The 17,661-nt window shown below is 34.0% G+C and overlaps 1 protein-coding gene across 8 annotated transcripts in view; it reads left to right on the top strand.

Moving 5' to 3' along the window:
* Nucleotides 1-17,661, top strand: part of TIAM2 (TIAM Rac1 associated GEF 2) — a 281,831-nt gene that overhangs the window by 191,080 nt on the left and 73,090 nt on the right. The window contains exon 1 of one of the 8 annotated variants that reach the window (XM_074309460.1): nt 15,412-16,389. The exons of the other annotated variants lie outside the window; for them this stretch is intronic. Within the exon in view, the coding sequence (XP_074165561.1) occupies nt 16,374-16,389 (16 nt within the window). The 5' untranslated portion in view covers nt 15,412-16,373. Of the gene's footprint in view, nt 1-15,411; nt 16,390-17,661 lie in introns of those variants that run through there. 8 annotated transcript variants of the gene reach the window in all.

The following is a 17,661-nucleotide window of genomic DNA, read 5'->3' as shown; positions in this document are numbered from 1 at the left end:
GTAATGGTCCCCAAAGTTATGTAACTTTTTGAAAGATTATATAAGCTAAGTTTTCTCAAGCTAAAATCAATCTTGAAAACAATAATATGAAGTTTCAGGTATGGAGAATCATTATACACACTTAGTATTGCGATTCTGCTCCTGAGAAAACAAGGTCCCAGATTGCCCTGAATAAGTTGCATTTCTCCTTTAGGCCTCTGGAGGAAGCTAGTCAAGTTCTCTAGGAGGCCTGCCAGAAATTGTTATCACAGATACACACAAAATAACTGTTAATTCTTAATTACAGTGGTAAATGTTTTCAGATAAGAATCTCAGTGTGATTTCCAAAAATGAAGAAATAATCACAAAGAATAGGTTGTTAAGATTGATTTAATTCTAAAGCAAGTTTATTAGGTCATTTCTGAAATTAAAAAAAAATCAGATTGTAAGATTTGTGATTCAATAAGAAGCATGGTGCTTTCTCTTTCTCTCTTGGGGTCTTATTCCAATTTAAAATGCCGTTAAATTGACTATTGGCATATAAAAGTGAGTGTCATAAAGCAAAAATTATGATGAAGCTAATTAATTACTTAGGTATATTAAGACCATCATTCAGCTTGCCAAGTTGATATTATGGACCAGAATTACCTAGTGTGCTCAGTATAATAAACGTATGTGTCCGTTCACTGGATTGATTATTCTTGAGGGATACATTTTCAACCCATTTTAAATCTCTATATATTCTTTCATAATGAGAAACCACTACCGAGTTGATAATGCTCTTGCTATTGAGGGAAAAAGTTCAGTAAACTGGTCTTTCAGGTTTAAAAAGCAGCAAAGTTTTCTTGTTTTTCCTTTTGTAAAAATTTAACTTGCTGTAAGAGAGTTTCAAGTATTTCATCACTGAATTGCCTTAATTGGCTTGAATTGGCAAAGACAACTTGGGATTTCTAAAGATAAATCTAGTAGGTGTATTCTGTTGTTACACTTCTGTATTACTTTAATCTACAGATCATTTTAATCAAATCCATAAAACCAGAAATGTGGATTTTGAATATTCTCCTCACCCCTGCCTTTATCCTACTCCTTTGAGCTTTTATAAAACTCTGTTTAGACCTTTCTTATCTCTCTCTCTTTTGTTGTTGATGAAGTCTTATTAACAGGTTCTTTTTTGAAATTTTAATTTAATTTAATTTTTCCAAATACATGAAAAGATAGATTTCAACATTCACCTTCCTCTCTTCCTTCCTTCTGTTTGTCCATGACAGCAAACAATCCAATATGGCCTCTCTTCTTCTTTTATCACATATTTCATCTTAAACTATAGTTGTTTATGTAATTTGCCTTATGTCTGCTATTCATTTGTAAGCTTCTAAGAATAAGGATGCCATCTTCTTTATCCAGCTTTAACACTTCCTGGCTCTGTAAAAACAGGCAGGACATTTCTTTGAATTTCAGATTCTTCATCTGAAGAATTATATCTGAATTAAAATGGGAATAATTGTACTTATGTTTCTGACTTTACATAGCTGCCTGTGAAAGCTCTATGTAAACCATAAAGGTTATTAAAAATATAAGTAGTTGTCTATATATTGCTTGATAGAAAAGTTTCTTGGTTTTTGGTAAATAGTGTGGTTTACATTGAGACTACGTATGTCTACATGAAATTTGGTAGTGTATACTGGATAAAGAGTCTATCTTAGAGTCTGCAAGCTCTGGGTTCAAATCCCACCTTTGACATATCCTGGCAATGGGATCTTGGATATGTCATTCAACCTCTCAGTATCTGCAACTCTCTAAGACAGGGATTCTGACTTTGATTATGTTTATTTGTTGGCTTTTTTTATAAGTGTATTTCAAAGTAGCTGGTTTCATTCTATATATTTTGTATTATGCATTTAAAGCCATTACTCTGAGACATCCAGAGGTTTTACCAAACTGAGAAAGGAGTCTATGATACAAAAAATGGTTAGGGAGTCTCTTATCCAAGGCTATAAATTACAGAGAAGGTGCTAAGTAAGCTTCATTGGTAGAGAGACTTTCCTTATTCAGGAGTTTCCCAAATCAATGGAATTCTCAGATTTGAGCTTTTGTCCTGTACATGTCTACAATTTGGGCATCTTTTGAAATAAAAAAGAACACTTTTTTCTAGTCTTTATAATAAGTCTTAAGAGCTGTATTCTTCATTTTTTTTTTGGCAATGCCTTTACCTACTCTTTACCAACCAATAGTACAGTGATTTATTTTCTTCATTCTCCCCTCCCATTTATTAAAAAAAGGAAAGAAAAAAGTTGGAAGCTTACCAAAAGAATGAATTGTCCTCTTCAAACCCTACCAACTTACCTATAGTGACCTTTGGTGTTTAACTAGCCCTTTCTGTCACCACACTTGCTTTAACTCTTCAATCATCTGTTCATTAACATTTGCTCAAATATTTTATAAATGTGGAAATTATTGCTTTTCTGAGAATGTGAACCAAAGTAAATATTTTTAAGGAGAAATTTCAGTAGTACTTTTTTTTTTTTTAAGTCAAAGAGAGAAAAATAAGGGAGGAATAAAAGGATGATGAAAAGATAAAGATTTTCTTGTTTACATAAAAATTAAGTAAATTTCTTTGGGTAACAAGTATATATTAAGGTATATTAATTTTTAGGGTAATTGTTTTACCTTTATATTGAATTAGATAACATTAGTTTCCTTTCTTGACAAACAAAATAAAGTCTGCAGAAGGGGGGAAAAAAAGATTTGTTTAAATAGAACTGAAGAGCAATTTTCCACACACCACTCAAAATATTCTTAGCAAGTATGACTCCTTCTTTTCCCAATTTTATTTTGCTTCATCTTTGCCAGAAGGTAGCCCAGTATATGAAGGGAATTTTAAAAAATGACTGTTTCAGCTCCTATAGAAGTCAGAACTTTCTTTTCGGGATAATAAAAATGAAGCTGTTAACTTTCTATAAGATAGTCCATACAGTAACACATGAAAGATCCATTTCTAAGTGGAAACTCAGAGAATAACATATGATAGAGGAGAAAGTGGCAGGAACTAGTTGTTTGGAGTACATTTTATCTGATGGTGAAGGCCAGTCAATCATGAAACATTTATTAATTTATTGTCCTTATCTTGGGGCTTTTGGGAAAGTCTTCTATCTGTCTAATTAGAGGATAGCTCTTGGATTAACCTTTCTGCTCCATGTAGATGAGAATCTTGACTCATGTTTTGTAGAAATGATTGAGGCTATTCACCATGAGCTCCCTCTTCTCTTCATCTCATATCATCTCTTCTTTTGCTCCTGTTTCATATGATGAAATTACTTTGCCAAAGTCTTTGCGCTTTATCTTTATGCTGCCTAAATAATACCATTTCATCCTATCTCCTCAAACAGATTGTTGCCTCTACCCCTCCTAGTCTGTCACTTATTTTTAATCTCTCCTTGTTTCCTGCCTCATTCCCTACTGCCAATAATATTTTCTAAAAAAACCTTATTTCATCTTTCCATCCCCCTCTCATCCTTTATTTTTTCTGCTCTTTGTGATTAAACTCCGAGAAGAGGCAATCTATGATTAACAGGTTCTTCCATGCTTTCTCCTTTCAGTCTTTCCTTATATCCCTATAATCTAGTTTCTTACCTCATCATACCACCAAAACTAATCTCTCCAAAGTTACCAAAAATTTAAATTTCCGTAACCTCTCTGCAGATATTATTGATTACCTTCTTCTCCTTGATATTCAGGACACCATTCTCTCTTGATTCTTCTTCCTATCTAATCACTACTTTCTCTTTTTTGGGGATCCTCACCCACAACATATCCCCTAGTAGTAGGTATGGACAAGACTTTGACCTAGAATCTGCTTCACTTAATGACCTCATGAAGTTCCATGAATTTAATTACTGTCTCTAGGCTGATGATTCTTAATTTACCTATCCTGCCCTTTTTCCCCTACTGGTCATCATTCTCTCATTTCTAATTCCTTTCAGAAATCTTCAGAAATGCTGAATGATCAGCACATGTCTTAAATACAGCGTTCAAAATGGAATGCTTATCTTTCCCCCTGAGCCCTTCAGACTTCCTTGTTATTGTAGAGGGTAACACCATCTTTTGAATCTCACTTTCACAAGCTGGGTCATCCTGGACTTCTCACTCTCTCACATCACCCATAGCTATAATCTGTCACCAAGCATTGACAATTTAACTTTTGCAACATCTCTGGTATGTGCTCCCTTCTTTCCTCTGAGGCTGCTATTTTCTCAAAGTCCTTTATAACTTAGCCCTTTCCTGTTTTTCCAGCTTTCTTGCTTAATTCCCTGCCACTACTCTTTGATCCAATGGCAAAATCTTGCTGTTCCATGAACTCTATCTCTGAGTTCTGGGCAATTTTTCTGGTTGTCTCCTATTCCTGAAATGTCCTCTCTTTTCATCTTTGCCTACTGAGTTCTTCAGCTTCCTTTAAGTTCCATTTGAAATCCCATCTTCTAGAGGAAGCTTTATTTTTATTCTAAGTACCTTCACTTTGTTAATTATTTTCAGCTTATTAATATAATTCCATTTATTCAATTCAACTTATCAATTCCAATATATAACTTTTTTGCACATTTTTGTTTGCATATATCATTCATCATTGAATTGTGAACTCCCTAAGTGCAGGGACTGTTTTTTTTCCCTTTTTTTTGTGTTCCAATGCTTAGCACAGTGCCTGGCACATAGTTAGTACTTAATAAATGTTTATTCATATAAATATGGACTAAATGAGAAACATCTATAATATGATGAGGCCAGTTTTTGTGCATAGCTGGGGAAACCTTTTCCTTATTTTATATTAATACTTTGTGCTCTTTTAGAATAGTAGCTCATCACTTTTTCCAAATGATTGACCTTTTCAGGCTGACCACCACTACCTTCACGCAGCCCACTTCATTTTTATACAAAACTTGCGTGGGCTCTAATTTTACCCGAAATGTGCTTTTACAGACTCAGAAGCAAACCTATATTTGGAATTCCACTATGTGTGATTGAAACTAAACAGATTTTATTTACCTTTTATCTCCTCTCATATATACCTTGACTTGAAGACAGGGAACATTGTTTTGAGGTTTGGGGTAAATCTTTCCTTTTTTAAACCAACTTTGCATTGATATTACAAGAGATTACACTATTCTAAAAAAATTAAATCAAGTAAGTGTTGTTGTTTTGTTGTGTCCGACTCTTCATGATCCCATCTGGGATTTTCTTGGCAGAGATGCTGGAGTGGTTTGCCATTTTCTTGTCCATTTTACAGATGAGGAAACTGAGGTAAGGTTAAATGTCTTGCCCAGGGTCACACAGTTATTAAGTGTCTGAGGCCAACTTTGAACTCATGAAGATGAGTTTTCCTGACTCTAGACTTAGTGCTTAATCCATTGGGCCCCATCGCTCTCCCCAAAAGCATTGTTATTTTTGGTGAAAAAGTTCAGTCTTGTTACCATTGACTTATTACTTGGGATATCTTGGATCAGTTACCTCTCTTTGTTCCCATTTTTTCATGAAAATTTGAATTAGATGGTCTTTGGGGTTCCTTCCCTTCCAGTTCTATCATTTCCTTACAACTCTTTGTCTAGGTCTCTACCTTTGCCCCTAACATGCCCTATCTTTTAATATATTTCTCTGAGCAAATGCTGAATCCCACCCCTACTCCTAGTCAATAAAATTCACATAGACTTTTTCAGACCAGTGACTTTTTTTTCATGTTTATAGCCCCAGGATTTAGCACAATATCTGAATATCTTAGGCTTTTAATAAATGTCTCTTCAATTAGATTATATAACATTTATATATTAGAGAGTTGTGTTACAGAGTTATGTAAGTAGCTTTCTACAAATAATGTCTGCAAGTTTGAAATTTAATCTTTTGTTTCTAGATAAGTATGGCTATTTGATTCTTGCTGTTAAGTTGTTGAAATCTGGTTTTATTTATCCACTGTGAAAACTGAAGAAATGTTCATATGTTGTATTTGACTTAATAGGAAATACGTGTGAGGATTTTTTTAAAACCTAGAATGAATTTTAGCAATGACATTTTCCCAAAAGGCCAGGATTATGTTGAGCCAACAGACCCACTACTGAGTGACTTAGATGTGCCAAATCTGTCAATGTGTAGTTTCTGTAAATATTGCCTTTGTGATTTATATTTGAAAGTTTTTTCTAGAATATGTCTTCTGAAAAATTCCAAGTGTTTTTAGCAGATCTCATTGGGACAAAAGACCCAGAATGATAATCTTTACAGAAATATTGACTTAATAATTTTATTCACAGTATATAAATGGCATTCCTACTGTCTTTTGAAATATGAAAATACACTTAATAGGTGGCAATACAATAGAAAAAAACAAAAACAAAAACAAAACACAAATCCAGTACTTGCTCTGGGTGCTACATTCCTAGCTCAGTTATATAGTCCAGGCCTACACTGTACCTAAAGAGAAGATTTATTTAAAAATTTAGAAGTATGCCTCTATCTCCTTCCACAAATCATATTTCTATATTTACCTCTTTCTTTTTGCACTACTGAGTGAGAAATAGAAAGTGTCAAAGTATGAGAACTCCCCAGTGCAAATTTGTTCTTTGGAATTATTAGCTGTTGCAATTGCATGCTACCTTTCTATAGGTATGAGAACCTTCATGAGAGAAGGTAAAAAAATTATGGAGTTTGATTCTGACGTGGCATGCCTACTAATTTCCTGTTTATAAAAGAGAAAGAGGACATTTTGTCTTCCAGGGAGGAGTGTGAGATGACTAAGAGCCTTTAGCTCGGAAAATGGACTGTGTGTAGATTTGCTATTACTATGTTTGCCTGGCTGACACTTCAGATTCTCTACCTAGATGTAAAAATATATCACTGCTCCAATATGTTTGGTATGTGAATTATTTTTTTCCAAGTCTAATTGAGAAGCAGAGGGTTTTTTTTTAACAGTTACTTTTTAAAATGTTCCTTATAGCTGTACCCAAATACTTTTCAGAGCATGTCATTTTTAACACAGTGATGGGAAGGTTCACGACTTCTTAGGGTAGGATAGAAAGTTCTGATACTTTTTTTCTCAAAACCTAAATTTTGTAAAGAAATGTTATATATTTTACTTTCATGTTATGATGGTGATGATGATAATTTACATTTTACATTGTACATTTTATACAGATTTTTTACAAAGTGTTTGCACACTGGCAAGCAGCATGCTTCTCTTGTTAAGTAGATTCAGTTGTGTGTGACTCTTCACAACCTCATTTGGGGTTTTCTTGGCAAAAATACTGGAATAGTTTGTTTCTTTCTTCAGCTCATTTTACCAATGAGGAAACTGAGGCAAATAGGATTAAATGATTTGCCCTGGGTCCCACAGCTAGTAAGTGTCCGAGCTGGATTTGAACTTGGATCTTCCTGATTCTAGGCCTGGCATTCTGTCCACTGCACTATTTAGGTACCCCTGAAGCAGTAGGGTATTGTGGAAAATGCTACATCTAAATCCTATTATTTTCAGTGTGATTTTTGGGTCAGGCACCTGATTTGTGGGCCTCAGTTTTTGTATCTATAAGAAGAGGGATTTAGCCTAGATTGTCTCCTTTCTAATTTTAAATCTTTGATCTCAGATTACTCTGTGTTTCTCCTCCTAAGTCCTCCTAAAGGAAAGAAGGCTAGAATCATTCCTGTTTTCATATGAAGAAAAAGAAGCTTAGAACATTTAAGTAACTTGTTCAGTTTCAATCCACTAATCAGTGGCAGAGCTAGGATTCAGAGCTCAGTCCTGATTCACAAGTCAGTGAGTGTTCTTCCTGTTACAGCATCATGCCCTATAATAAAGCTGCCAAAATTTTCCCTCCCTCAGATAATAGGTTACTCAGTTTGCCTTGGGGATTGTTTATAGGTTCTAGAATGTCAAATGAAGGAATATAGAAGAAAAAAAGCTGTGTATCACCTTGATATACTTTATATATTTAGTTGTAATTAATAATAAACATTAAGTTCATTTTGATGGTCTTATGCTGTTATTTAAGAGCATGGCAGACAAGACAGTCTTGAAATGTAAGCTATAAGTCCTACTTGCATTTACTTCATTTCTTTTCTCTTATTAATTTCATTTCTTTGAATCTTGAAGATTTTTTTATTTTCTGTGTCTCCCTTTTAAAGATGTACATATCTGCTCACATCTTAAGGGAACTAGCCACTCTCTTATTTTGTTTGCTTTTAATCACATTAGTCTCTTGAATAACATGAAAAATTATAGTTAATTTTATTTTTATTGGTAAAAAGGGAGCATATAATCAGTCTTGATCTACTTTACTATTCTTAAGAGTTTTATCATATCTTTGTTCATTCTGTGATAGTATTTCCTTGAACTGCTGCAAATAACAGTTGTATTTCTATACTTTTTTTTATCCATTACAAATATTGGTTGATCCTTTTTTTTTAAGGAATTGCACTTTATTTTATTTTTTAAATAATATTTAATTTTCCAAATACATGCAATGATAGTTTTCAGCATTCACCTTTGCAAAACCTTGTGTTCCAAATTTTTCTCCCTCTCTTCCTTATTGCCCCTCCCCAAGATAGCTAGCAATCCCATATAGATTGAACATGTGCAGTTCTTCTAAACATATTTTCCTATTCATCATGCTGTGTAAGAAAAATTAGATCAAGAAAGGGAAAAGCACAAGAAAAAAAAAAACAAGCTAACAAAACAACCACTACAAAAAAATTCAAAATGCTATTCTTTGATACACACTCAATCTCCATAGTTCTTTCTCTGGATGTGAATAGCACTTTCTATCACAGGTCTATTAGAATTACCTTGAATCATCTCATTGTTGAAAAGAGCCAAGTTCATCACAGCTGATCATCACATAATCTTGTTGTTACTGTAAACAATGTTCTCTTGGTTCTGCTTACTTTACTTAGCATCAGTTCATGTAAGTCTTTCCAGGCTTTTCTGAAATCAACTTTTTAAAAATCATTTCTTATAGAACAATTGTATTCTGTAGCACTTATACCATAACATATTCAGCCATTCCCCAACTTCAGGCCATTTGGGTCACTATGCATAGAGGAAAATGTAGTGTTCAATAAGGTTGCAAGCATGGATTGGGGCTTTAAATGGCAAACAGAATAATCTGACATTTTATCTTACAGATAGATAATAGGGAATCACTGAAGTTTATTGAGTAGGGTAGTTGCATGCTCAGAATTGAACTGTTTTCTCTCTCTCTCTTTTTTTTTTTAAGTGAGAAAGGAGATGCCAACATTTAATCTTAATTCTGAATTGTAACATCAAAAATTTCCTAAAATGAAATTGTCATCCATCTGTAGTGGCTCACTCTGGAAGCTAACCAGCTCCTTAGTACTGGCTAGGAAGCCTACTATCTGAGAAAGAAGACTTTGACTTTTAAAATCTATAACCAGTATATCTTATAAGAAATCCTAGAATGTTTGGAATAGGAAAGGACCATAGATACCATTAAGTTCAACTTCCTCCTTTCACTAATGACAGAGGGCCAGAAAGATGAAGTGATAAATTATGATCACGTTTTATAAATTAAAATAAGTAACATGAAAGATTAAGATACTGCATTGTTGAATTCTTTTGAACCTAATAAGATACCTAAGGAAAGTAGAGAATCAAAAAAAAATAAGTAAAGAAAATGTTTTACTATTTCTTAGTACAGTGGTAAAGATGATAAAGTTTTATAATGTCATGGATTAGAACACTTTTGTATGATGGAAGTCATAGTATTCTTGAATAACATACTCTTTTTGCCCCCATTTCCTATATAAGCACCAGTTTGCAAATTGTCTTGTTATATCTTCCTTTTGTCTTGTCTGTTTCCCTTTGACCTTTGACTAGTCCTTTAAGTGGGAGTTAGAGTTATAGAAACAGATGCCACATTGGAAGAATCCGAAGTGGTCCATACCTACATAGAAACAAAAATTCTTTGTACAAAATCACTTTTTTTCTTGTCCTTAGTGGAGCTTACAAATTGGAATAGCTCTAATGCACAATAATACATAGCATTGTGTAATATATTTTTCACTAAAGATCTACCATGATACCTTATCGTGGTGTGGTGATTTTGCCAGCTGAACTCAGGCTCTAGAAAGTCCTACCAAACTGAAAGGGTTTTGAATATAAGCTTAGTGATGTATTCTGTTAGTTGTCTGAGAAATAGATTCATTTATATTTTGACAAGCTCATAACCAAGTTGACTTGAGGGCAGTAGATTTTTCAGCCTCTGTATCTCATTAAAACCTTCTACTTGGGCTTACAATAGTAAAGGGATTATCCACATTGAGAAGATAACATACATATACTTCATGTAATGGATTATGATAAGTACATTAGACAGGCCTAAAGATAAATGCTGTGTGGAACAAGGTCACTAAATCATCATTAACTAAAGGGATCAAAAAAGGACTTTCTGTAAAACATGAATAGAGATAAGTTTTAAAAAGATGGTAGGGAATCATTAGGTCAAGAGGGAGGAGGTAGGATGCTTCTGCTGTAGGGTGCAGGATAGGTAAAGACACAGAGTCATAGATTTCATGGAAGAGAAAAGTATGTGATGAGACTTGAAAGAGAGCACTACCAATTTGTAGTGGACCTTAAATGCCCAGCAAATAGGAACAAATCTATGTATAGAGATTAGCATTGAAGCCATAGAAGAGTGTATATATTGGAGGAGAAATTCTGCAACCTGGATGACCTGTTGAAGACAATTATGATAGCTGATGAAGGCTTCATGGGATGATGACAATAGGAAAATAAAGGAGGAGAAAAATGTAAAATATTACAGAGGTAGAAGCAGCAAGACCTGGTAACAGAATGAACATTGTGATAGTTTCTATGCTCGAGCTTATATACTATTTCTTTTTTCTTTCTTCTTTGTACCTTACCCCCCCCTCCCACAATATATGTTGTATAGTAGGTGCTTTAAAATGCTTTGTATTTTTTCATGCAGAAGGGTGGTACAGTGGATAGAACACCAGGCTTAGAGTCAAGAAGTTCTAAGTTCAAATTCAGACTCAGAAACTTAATAGTTGTATGACTCTAGCCATGTCACTTAACCTCTGTCTGCCTCAGTTTCCTCATCTGAAAAATGGAGGTGATAATAAGAATTCACTCTTCTAAGTGTTGTGAGGATCAAATAAGAATAATTATAAAGTACATGGCACATAGTAAGTCCTATATAAATGTAAGGTATGTGGGGAGAGGGAAAGTCAATAGTAACTATCTTCCAGAAATAATATGTGAACTTTCTATTATTTCTAACATGGAAAAAAGTAACATGATGGATGTATCTTCAGTTTACTTTGGAGCTAAAGATAGAGTTAATAAAAGAAAACTTTTTTAAAATGGAAAAAAAAGTATTGTCTCTCTCAATAAGCTGAGAAATTTCCTACTGTGTAGCAGGTGTGGGTTAAGACTTCTTAATAATGATAGGTTGTCTACAACTTAAAGATCACGGGGTACTTTAAAAACATTAATTAATCCTTACAACACCCTGTTAAAGCAGAGATGTGTTATTATCATTTTAGTTTCACAGCAGGGTAAACTGAGGTACAGAACCATTAAGTGACAAGTCACTCAGAGAAGGTCACTTAGTCAGCAGCAAAGCCAGGAATAGGAACTGCATGTCAACTCACCCTGCTTTTAGAAAAATCACTATATTTTAGATACTTACTTTTTTTCTTAAACATTTCTCTATTGACAGCTTTCTCCTACCTTAAATTCTCAGAATCACAGCCTCTCAGGGTTTCAAAGACTACAGAGGCCAGCTAGTCCAACATGTACCTAAACAAAAATAAAAAATCTGTAACAGAATTCTTGCTTCTCATCTGAAGGCCTTTTTTGCCACCATTATATTGTGTTTAATGGCATAACATAGATAGATGCCCATGAATTGGGGAGCAGCTAATCAAGGATTATATATGTCATATATGAAATAGTACTATGTTGTTAAAATGATGACTATTATGTAGATTATAGGAAGATGTATATGATCTGATGACAAAGTATAGTAAATACAATCACAAAAGCAATATACACAATGACTCTAGTAATGTAAATAGAAAAACAAAATGATAAAAACCCAAACTATTAAAATTATTCTAATAAATAGATAAGATATAAGATGGAAGAAGATCTTTCTCTCCATTCTTTGCACAGCCTGTGAACTATAAGTATGGAACACGACATAAAATATTAGATTTTTAAAAATATGTTGGTTAAATAGAGCAGTAATGAACTGAACCAGTTACACCCAGCAAAAGAACTCTGGGAGATGAGTATGAACCATACATAGAATTCCCAATCCCTCTATTTTTGTCTGCCTGCATTTTGTATTTCCTTCACAGGCTAATTGTACACTGTTTCAAGTCCAATTCTTTTTGTACAGCAAAATAACTGTTTGGACATGTATACGTATATTGTATTTAATTTATACTTTAACAAATTTAACATGTATTGGTCAACCTGCCATCTGGGGGAGGATGGGGGGGGGAAGGAGGGGAAAAATTGGAACACAAGGTTTGGTAATTGTCAATGTTGTAAAATTACCCATATATATCTGGTACATAAAAACTATTTAAAAAATATATATATTGGTTAACTTTACTAAACTTTTCTTCTACCCCTTTAAAAGACAAAAACTCAATAGCTTTATTACAAAGAATAGTTCTGGAAGAAGAGGGTTAAATAAAGAATTGCAGTCGGTATAAAAACAAAAATATATTAATAATAATATATTTTAAAAATTGATTGCAACTATTATTATATCCTTTGGTAAAAGGCTCCTCCCCTTCTTTCCTTTGGGACCAAACTCATTGCCTCTATGGATCTGCCTAGAGAATGAGCTACTGGGTACATCTAATTTTGCTCTGCCATCTGTTGTTCTTCTAGACAGCTCTTTTCCTTCAATTTGTTGGTTTAGGCAGAGAGGTGAGCCCAAAATCACAGTCTGCCTTTTAAACTTTGAAATAAAAGTATGTGTCTATTTCAGATATTCCTGAAAAGATCATCTATGTTCATGGAACTTTTAATTCTACATTTTTCTTATTGTAAAGACATTTAAAATAGTATGAATACTCAATATACATGAGTTTGTCTGCTATTTTACAACTTCTTTACTATCAGAAATTGTTTTTCTGTAATTTCCCATAGATCAATAGTGATAAGATGTCTGTCTTACAATCTGATTTACATACAACTGAAATTTACTTCAAATAAAAACAATTCCACAACCATTTTTAAGGGATTGTGGTAGATACTGTGTTACAAAGACAAAAATAAAGGAGTTTATATTCTTTTTGAAAAAAATGTATCTTTTATTTTTATATCACCTTCATTTCCTACTATATTAATTTCCCTACTTCCCCAACCTAGAAAGCCATTTTTTATAATAAAGAATAAAAGGGAGAAAATGCTTTAGCAAAACTAGCCAGCATAGGAAAAAGTCTGACACATGTAGTATTCCATATGTAGTATCCTACTTCTGCAAATGGCAGAGGGTGGGGGTTAAGAGATAGGTAGGAGGGATCTTTTCATATCTCTTTTGTTGGCATCAAGGTCGGTCATTATAACTTTACAGCATTTTGCATTTACATTGTAGTAGTCAATAGGTAATGGAATTTATATTTTATAACATGCATACATATAAGTAAAAATATATGTAAAGAGAAACATAGACCACTGTGGCTCAGATGTATTCAATTTTACCCCTCTCCCAGAGTTTTCTGTTATTCTTTAGGGGATTTGGGGTATCTAGGCTCCCTGCCAACAACTCCAGACTCCTACTGATGATGTTCCTTCAATTGTAGGAGGTTCCTTGTACCCTAGTTCCATTAGCCACTAACTGTCAGATTAGATTTTACATAAAAATAGTTATAATCACAAATGTGAGAACTTACTCTTCTAGCATAATCTTTCTCCTCCTTTGCATTACCTATTTCTGGGGAAGGGGAAGAGATTAGGTTTATAGTTTAGCTTGGTTCCTATAGAGTACACTTGCAGTTCCAAGTTCAAAAACACTCCTCATGCTCAAATCCCCTTTGCCAGATAGGCTGGCTCTACCATCCTGCCTGCAATCTTGATTCCAAAGTCTCCATAGCTCGAACTCCTGTTCCTTTAAGGATCACTTCCAGTACCTGAGACTGAGGACAAAATGTCTTCAGGACCATTTATTGGAGGGAGTGGGTTGGGATAAAACAGAGGGAACTCATGGCATCTTTGCTTTGAATACAGTTTGGAAAAGAGAGTGGTGGAAAAGAGTGGCTAAATAAGGGCAATTAACTCAGAATTGCCAGTTTTAAAGACCTAGGCACCCTATCAAAGGTGGCTACATCCACTCAAGTAGCAGGGGGCTCAGATCTAGACCTGCTTATACCAACCCAGGTTGTTCATTCTTACAAAATAATTTCAAAAGAGAAAAATAATTATCAAAAGGACAGACAGGGATATTATGAAGGAAGACATTTAAACTTCATGTTGTATGTGAATCATGAGCTGAACTTTGAAGGAAGCTAGGGATTCTAAAATATAGAAATTCCAGACTGAGGCAACTACTTTTTCAAAGATACAAAGAAGGAAAGCTATAATGCCATATGTGGGTAATGATTAGTGGGATTAACTGATTACAATTGAGAGTATATGAACTTCCAAATCAAGATGGAGAATTAGACATTTTCTCTAATCCTCAGGACCTGTAAAACCTCCCTAAATTAGAAATTATGTGCTAAAGTTGAAAAAATTTCAGTTTTTTCATGGTTTAGGATACTAGGAATCCCAAAGAAAGTTTTAAAAATACACCTCATGAATTAATGCCTAAAGAGCTTGCACAGCATTATTTCTCATTCTGCCCATCATACTTTAGCACAAGACTATACTAACCAACCCAAATATCAGACTTGCAACTCCATGTTCCTATTCCTTTTTCTGAACTCTAAACTGCATATAATTGCTGAGGTCTTGATATCCAGCACTGTTACAGCATTCTGCTGCAAGAGATTTCTGTAAAAGATTGGAGGTATGAACCTAAAGGACGCTTGTTTTGACTTGAAGTAGATAGAGCTCAACCCCATACCTAATCCTGCTCCCCCAATCCAAGTGACAGAAAATATTGCCAAGCTGCAATAGCATCTGTGGGGCAGCACTCTAGTGCTAGACTGTCAGGATAGAGAACTGAGAGACAAAAAGAACAGGTCATATATGGCACTCCATTATTCCAGAGGAAGGGGTCCCAACGTTCTGTCTAGTCCAAATCACTGGAGCAGAGACCAAGGCTAGTGAATGGTGAATTTCCTAACATATGAAGAGGTTTGAGATACTTTGAGATCCAGCTCTCAGGGAAATTATAATTGGAGAGGAAAGAGTCAGAAAATGAGTAAGCAGGGGGGGGGGGGGGGCTCTCTTGAGATCCAAGATCTCAAGAGAAAGAAAACTCAAAGAACCTTTAGTATAAATAGATAAGCCAATATTTAGAAGGAAATATGGCCTCCAGATCTAGTAAAGAAGTTTGATCATTAAGAACAGAAAACAATCCAACACTTGACGAGACATTCCTTTGTGGAATGTGATAAGAACATGAAACCAATAACATGCTGTTCCTGAGTGGTTCAAAAAAGAAATGAAAATTGTAAGAGCAGAATTTGTGACCTAAACAGCAGAAATAATTTGCAGAATAGGGAAACCTTGAGTCTTCATTGACAAGTATCACCAAAGAAGCAAAAAAGAGAATAATTAATTGCGACTGCAAACCCATGGAAATGAACAATAATCTAGATGAGCTGAAAGCAATAACATTAAAATAACAAAAATAGTCTTTTCAGTCACCAAATCCCTGCAAAAAACATCCAGTAAAAGGTCCTTATCTCTTCACAGCATATCTCCCTTCACCCCCAGGAATATTTATCAGTGGAACTTCCACCATCAAAACAAGACTTCCTTCCTTACAGTTCCCTTTTCAATCCTTCCCCCACAGTTAGACCCAATCCCCTAAATAACAAGGGGATCAAAAAAGCAAATAATAAATGTGCATAAAGAGAGTATGTGAAAGGGAACATGAAATGAAACTGAAGAGCAGTGAGCACTGGATTGGTGAAAGCTTTAAATGCTAAACTGAGGGGTTTATATTTTGTGTTCAAGGCAATAGTCACTGACAATTTTTGTGTAGGGGGATGTCATGGTCCAATCTGTGTTTTAGGAGTAGCATTTTGGCAGCTAAAAGAAGGAACAGGAAACGTCAAGTAGGAAGACAAACTAGGAAGTTGTTTCAATAGTCTAGGCAAAAAGTCATGGTCTGAACTAGATATGAGGCAGTGTGAAAGGAAAGAAAGAAAAGGAGAGGCAAAATGTTGCAGCAGCCATGTCTTTGTACCACTGAATGGTAACTTTAGAAGGTAAGTAAATTTGGGAACAATGTGAAATCATACTTTTCTCATACTCTTATGCTTCTCTACCATCTAACAATAATATGTTCAGGTCATTGCCTTTGATTTTTTTTCTCATGTAAATACTAAAATTTTAAGGTCACCTAAATTTACAAATTCATTAACTTCATGGATATCAATTAATGTATTTGAGCTGTAAATCTGTTTGTTTGTTATGTGATATGTTTGTTATTTTTGTTACAAGATTAGGAAAGGTTTCTCTCCTTTCCTAATCACATATATCCTTGATGATTCTGGGACTACTTCTGAAATACCCAAATCAGCATTTTTAATATGCTACGGAAAATAAATTAAACTAACAGCCCACTGACTCTTAAAGCATCAAAATGTTGATTTCTTTCTTATTATTACAGATGTTTTTGTTATCATTATAATATGATGTTAAAAGATCATTGTGGCACTTTAAAACACTTCCGAAAAGTTTTGCAAAAGCATGATAAATGTGGAAATATATTTAGAAGAATTGCATGTGTTTAACCTATATTGGATTAGTTGCTGTCTGGGGGGTGAGAAGAGGGAGAAAATTTTGCAATATAAGCTATTATCATTAAAAAAGGAATGACAAAAAAGTTTTGCAAAGCACTTTTATGACTTTGATAGTATAAGTATTACTATTAACTTATAATTTTTTTTGGAGGGGTTCTTTTTATATCATTTGACATTCCTTCATTTTCCTCATTTTAAAAATGATGAAACATTTTTCATGAGCATACAGTTTGTAAGTGACTGAAATGGTATTCAACCTGGGCTTTATACCTCTGAGATCAGCATTATATCAATGTTGCCAATCTGCCTCTCATTTTAGAACTGAACAATCCTTGGATTTGGAAAAAAATCCTTGGTCACCAAAATTTTATCTGCTTACTTTTCTAATTGCTCATCTGCAAACTCTGTGACATAATTTACTCAAATAATATCAGTCTTAAAAATTTCTCTGGAGTTTATGGGTATATTAATACTTTGTTTCATTTAATGGTAATGAATATTTGCTAGTATGATGCAGAATATCTTATGTGACTTAAGAAAAGTATATAAAGTATTGAGGATTTTGTAACAAAAGCATGAATTGAAGTTTGGAGAAAATTAATTAAATGAAGAATATTATAAATATGTGGATTTTAAACATGAACTTTAGGAAATATATAATTTAAAGCTTATCTGTACAAACTAACTCAGTATGGTGACACATTGTGATGAATTATAAGTTTGGAGAATTAATTG

Source organism: Sminthopsis crassicaudata, chromosome 4 (assembly GCF_048593235.1).
Source record: "Sminthopsis crassicaudata isolate SCR6 chromosome 4, ASM4859323v1, whole genome shotgun sequence".
Classification (NCBI taxonomy): domain Eukaryota; kingdom Metazoa; phylum Chordata; class Mammalia; order Dasyuromorphia; family Dasyuridae; genus Sminthopsis; species Sminthopsis crassicaudata.
This window is presented reverse-complemented; position numbering and strand designations above follow the sequence as displayed.